At 39.7% G+C, this 4,824-nt stretch overlaps 1 protein-coding gene across 2 annotated transcripts; it reads left to right on the forward strand.

The window, feature by feature from the left end:
- The first annotated feature begins 331 nt into the window (after positions 1-331).
- Positions 332-3,273, forward strand: LOC121222155 (uncharacterized). 2 transcript variants are annotated; one of them, XM_041102115.1, is made up of 2 exons: positions 332-785; positions 937-3,273. In XM_041102115.1, exon 2 carries the CDS (start codon positions 1,419-1,421, stop codon positions 2,997-2,999), a length of 1,581 nt encoding a protein of 526 aa, XP_040958049.1. In that variant the 5' UTR covers positions 332-785; positions 937-1,418; the 3' UTR covers positions 3,000-3,273. The 2 variants fall into 2 exon arrangements, with proteins under 2 accessions (XP_040958049.1, XP_040958048.1); XM_041102114.1 differs by having other exon boundaries at positions 332-701.
- Positions 3,274-4,824: the final 1,551 nt, after the last annotated feature.

The following is a 4,824-nucleotide window of genomic DNA, read 5'->3' on the forward strand; positions in this document are numbered from 1 at the left end:
TTCGGAATTTTGAAGATTTAAAAACATTGTGCCCTAACTCACTGGGTGTGGTGTTTTATTTCTTTGAAATAAGAATGTCTTTTTATTTTAATCCATTCATGAAATAAAAAGTTTCCTTTTAAAATCTTTTCAAATTTTCGACACCAAGACATTAAAAAAAATCAATTTGGTACCAATTTTGGGCGTTACGAGGGTGCTAATCCTTCCTCGTGCGTAACTGACTCCCGAACCTGTTTTCTCAAATTTCGCAGACTAAAATTATTTTTAAGGTGGGCCGATCACACCTTAATAAAGGATCGGTGGCGACTCCAGTTTTTATTTTTAAGTCGAAACTAAAATTTTTGTTTTCAAAAAACGGTTTCGACAGCTTGGCGACTCCGCTGGGGACTTTGAGAGTCGAGCCATAAAATGATTATATTTGTCTTTATGTCGAAAATGAAAATTTTTTAAAATTCATGAGTTCTTTTCCTTCATTGTTTTTTCATCATGGTGTTAGCAACGTTGCATTTGCATTTTGCATTTTACCCTTTAAGTGGGAGCGAGAAACTAGTACTTCGTGAGGTTTTCACCTCCGTGCAGGGTAGTGGACCGCTTCCGGGAATACATCCGTACCTATGTCTTCGTGAGATTTTCATCTTCGTGCAGCCATAGGGAAATGTGTCCCCCTGAACTGAATTCAATCCACATTGAGCCTATAATGGGTGAGGATCGAGGAATCTACTGGTTTGGGTACCCTTACTCTAGAAACTAAGCCTCATATAGTGAGGCTTAAGAACTTGCCCTAGGTAGAGCTATACCAAGCCCTAGAGGATTCCTGAATAAATGTTCTTGCTATTTCATGTTTGTATTAGATTATATCTTTTTGGTGGGATACTGACTTGGGTTTATTTTGTTTTGATTGCATGACATCGTGATTGCATTGCATTTGGATCTTAGAAAAGAGATGTTGATTCGAGTTCGATTACTAGATTAGAAAGCTTGTTATGGAAAACGGGTTTCTTGATAAGGTGGAAGATAATACGGCTATCCGAGTATAGTCTAAGAAAGCATGACACGAAAAACCTAACAAGAGGAGTATACGAGTTTGCTGCATGACCAGAGGATTCAAATTGCCAAAGATTATTCAAAAGTCATCAAAGGTTTCAACCTCTTAAAGAAGATAATGAACAAGGAGTTACGACCTAGATCAAACAAGAAGGAGCTCAAATTTGCGAGATACATCTTAATACCTGAATGGTCGATGTCTTTGCTTGGAGTACGAGCGCGAAGCCGTATATATATATATCCGCTTTGTGTAAAGAGATTTGTTTTTTAGTGAAGTTTTTCTAGTAAAGAATTGAACCAGAATCAACGTCTCTTTTTGCATTCATTTCATGCATTTTGCATTTCATTACATCATATGCATTAGACACCGTTAAATGATCCTAATTAATAAAAATCATTGCTCAGTTAACCTGGAAACCAACCAACCAACCCAGCACCGTTACGGCACTCGAGCAAAGATTAAGGACATGGATCAGAGATTGGAAAAACTAGAACAGTGCCAGAAGGAGATGCAAGACCGGCTTCAGCTACAAATACAGGAGCGGTTAGATAAGATGAAGCAAGAAATGTCTGAGAAGATGCGGGAATCTCAAGAGGATATAGTGGCAAAGTTAACCCGACTGATAACTAAGGGAGGTGACAAAGGAAAGGGCCCCATGGCAGATGTCGATAAGGGAAATGATGATGAACTTTTCTATCCTCCAGGTTTTACCCCTCCACATGAGCGAGCTCAAGCTGAATACCCGCGCAAATCTACTGTCACCGTCATGCCTCAGCAATTTCGAGCTGGTGCTTCGAACCTCCAAACGGGGCCGGGTTTTAATCCCGAAAATAATCCTATTAACTCTGCCATTCCTAACTTTGATGAAGTGGCTGAGAAGGAAAGAGTGATGGAGGAGTTACCGAGACAGTTAGAGGAGAGATGCAGGTGGCTCGAGGAGAAGTTCAAGGCAATGGAGGTTGCTGAAAGTTATCGGGGCACTGATGCCAAAGAGCTGAGCTTAGTTCCGGATTTGGTTCTCCCTCATAAGTTTAAGATGCCGGAGTTCGAAAAGTACAATGGGACAAGTTGCCCAGAAGCTCATATCACCATGTTCTGCAGGCGAATGACGGGATATATTAATAATGACCAGCTATTAATACACTGTTTCCAAGACAGCCTTGTAGGGGCAGCATCCAAATGGTACAATCAGTTGAGTCGTGCCACGATTGGTTCATGGAGGGACTTGGCACAAACATTCATGAAACAATATAGTCATGTGACGGACATGGCTCCTGATAGAATCACCCTTCAAAACATGGAGAAGAAGCCGAGTGAAAGCTTCAGGCAATATGCACAAAGATGGAGGGAAGTCGCAGTCCAAGTCCAGCCACCGCTCTTGGAGAAAGAAATGACCATGCTATTTATTAACACACTGAAAGCCCCATTCATTACGCATATGTTAGGAAATGCTACAAAAAGCTTTTCTGACATAATTATGAATGGTGAAATGATCGAAAATGCGATAAGAAGTGGGAAAATTGATATAGAGGAGAGTAACAAGAGGTCAGTCTCAAAAAGAAGAGAAAATGAGGTGAACAAACTGGGTTACTCTAAATCAGTTACTGTTCAGCCAAGAAAGGTGGTTGGTAATCAACAAAATCCATCTAGGCAAGATTCTGGCATAAAGACTGAAAAGTTCCAGTTTACACCAATCCCAGTACCGTATAAGGAACTGTATCAAAATTTGTTTGATACACATGTTGTTTCCCCTTTTCATGTGAAGCCTCTACAACCTCCGTATCCCGAATGGTATGATGCGAACACACAATGTGACTACCACGCGGGAATTACGGGACACTCGATTGAGAATTGCACTACCTTCAAGAAGCAAGTTGAAAGACTTATCAACATGGGTATTGTCAAGTTTGGTGACTCGTCTAGCGCAGGAAATCCGCTACCCAATCCTGATTGAGGATGGAGGGACTGCAATGTATGAAGAAGTGGTGAGAAATTTGCACATCGATGCCATATATGCAGACACAATTTAAAGGGTCCTTGTTAGATATTTTCCTTAGAGGTGTTCTAAATAATGAGACTGCGGAGGAAACCCCTGAAGTATTTAGAGTCTGTTAGAGTAATGTTCAGAACACACTTGTTGCTTTCAGCCTAGAAGCAATAAGGATTTCTTTGTGAAATAGGCTCACGTCTGAACATTATTATTTTAATAAAATATATTATTGCAATCATCTTTGAGCAAATGTTCTTTCATTCTTTACGTTTTTTTCATTTTTTGGATTTTTTCTGCCAAACCATTCATTCATATTATTCATACATTCTTTTGTATATTCTCGGATACCTACTATGGGTCCCCAGATATCAATGTCATGAGTGACGCTGCTACATTTCCTTTTGAGTGAGACATGTGTTTAGAGGGATCTCATGACTTTGAAGATGACATAGATTGTAGCTTATCTTCAAACTTGAGGAGGGTGATAGAATAAGAGGATAGACAGATCCTACATCACAATGAATTATCAAAAATTGTGAGCTTGGTGAGGATTGGAATTGACATGATCAGAAAGACGAGGCGGGACCTTATAGAGCTACCCCAGGAATTCAATGATGTCTTCACATGGTCATACCCAGATATGCTCGGGTTAAGCACTAGCTTGTAATCTGAATAACAGCATGATGTCAGAAATGGGCAGTAGGTTCAACATCGATGCTATGAACAATGCAGTAAACTTTCTTTGCTGGGGCAATATCCTCCTCTTTGGCTTATCATAGCTTTACTCATTGAAGTCGAATTGTCATTTCTCTACATATTATCCTAAGAGGAAGACCCGAAGGTTCGTCCCAAAGAATTTCACAAGAGGGAACTAGTGTTGAAAAAGATCCTTCCTATACAAAAGGATTTTAGAGGAAGATAGAGGCCAAATTAGAAGGGTCCATATGCTATAAAGAAAATCTTTTCTGGAGAAGCTTTGAACTTGAGTGAGATGGATGGTAAAAATTTACAAAGTCCTGTAAACTCAGCTTCAGTCAGGAAATACTCTGCTTAAAAAAGGTGGGACCAAGGTGAAAGCCTACAAAGGGCGCTTTGAGTCAAAAAAAAAGACACCAGGGTGAAACCCTACAAAGGGAGCCTTGAGTAAAAAAAATAGAGAGGCTAAGGTGAAAACTCGCAAAGGGCGGCTTAGACCAAAGGGGATTTGAGTTGAAAACCCGAAAAGGGCGGCTCAAATATTGATCAGAATGGGGCATGAAGTAATCAGAGCAGCTCAAATACTGATCAGAGCGGGGCATGCAGTGGTCTTGCTATACCTGAATCAACAGGAAAGGGTAGGCGACATTTTGGGGGCATTGACAAAGTACTGTAGATCTCCTAAACACATGTTAAAGTCAGAATGGTCTTCAGAAAGTCTGTACAGAGAAGTTCAGGCTGCGATATCTGGGGCACCTAATCCTTATACTATTTTTGTTATTCTTGGAATACTTCATTCATTTCCAAGATATGCATTCCTAAATCAATTTCCTTGTTATCCATCTTTATTATCCTTGATAATTTATTCATTTCGAGCTATGCTCAGAGCCAACTCTATTCTTATCCATGATCTTTTTGCAAGCATGTTGCATTAGAATAATGGTTAATAGACTAATAAAACTTTCACAAGGGAAGTTTTGCATATTACTCTAGAAGTTTCTAAATAATACAGGAACCTGAAATAGGACTATTGTTTAGAACGCACCAGGTTGGAAATCTAATAGGGAAAAGTCTAAATTCAGACTATCCCTTT

The sequence above is a fragment of the Gossypium hirsutum genome, chromosome D10, assembly GCF_007990345.1.
Source record: "Gossypium hirsutum isolate 1008001.06 chromosome D10, Gossypium_hirsutum_v2.1, whole genome shotgun sequence".
Taxonomy (NCBI): Eukaryota; Viridiplantae; Streptophyta; class Magnoliopsida; order Malvales; family Malvaceae; genus Gossypium; species Gossypium hirsutum.

Excerpts from the sequence above, each read along its gene's own strand:
- LOC121222155 (XM_041102115.1), top strand. The coding sequence starts at position 1,419 with ATGATCCTAATTAATAAAAATCATTGCTCAGTTAACCTGGAAACCAAC.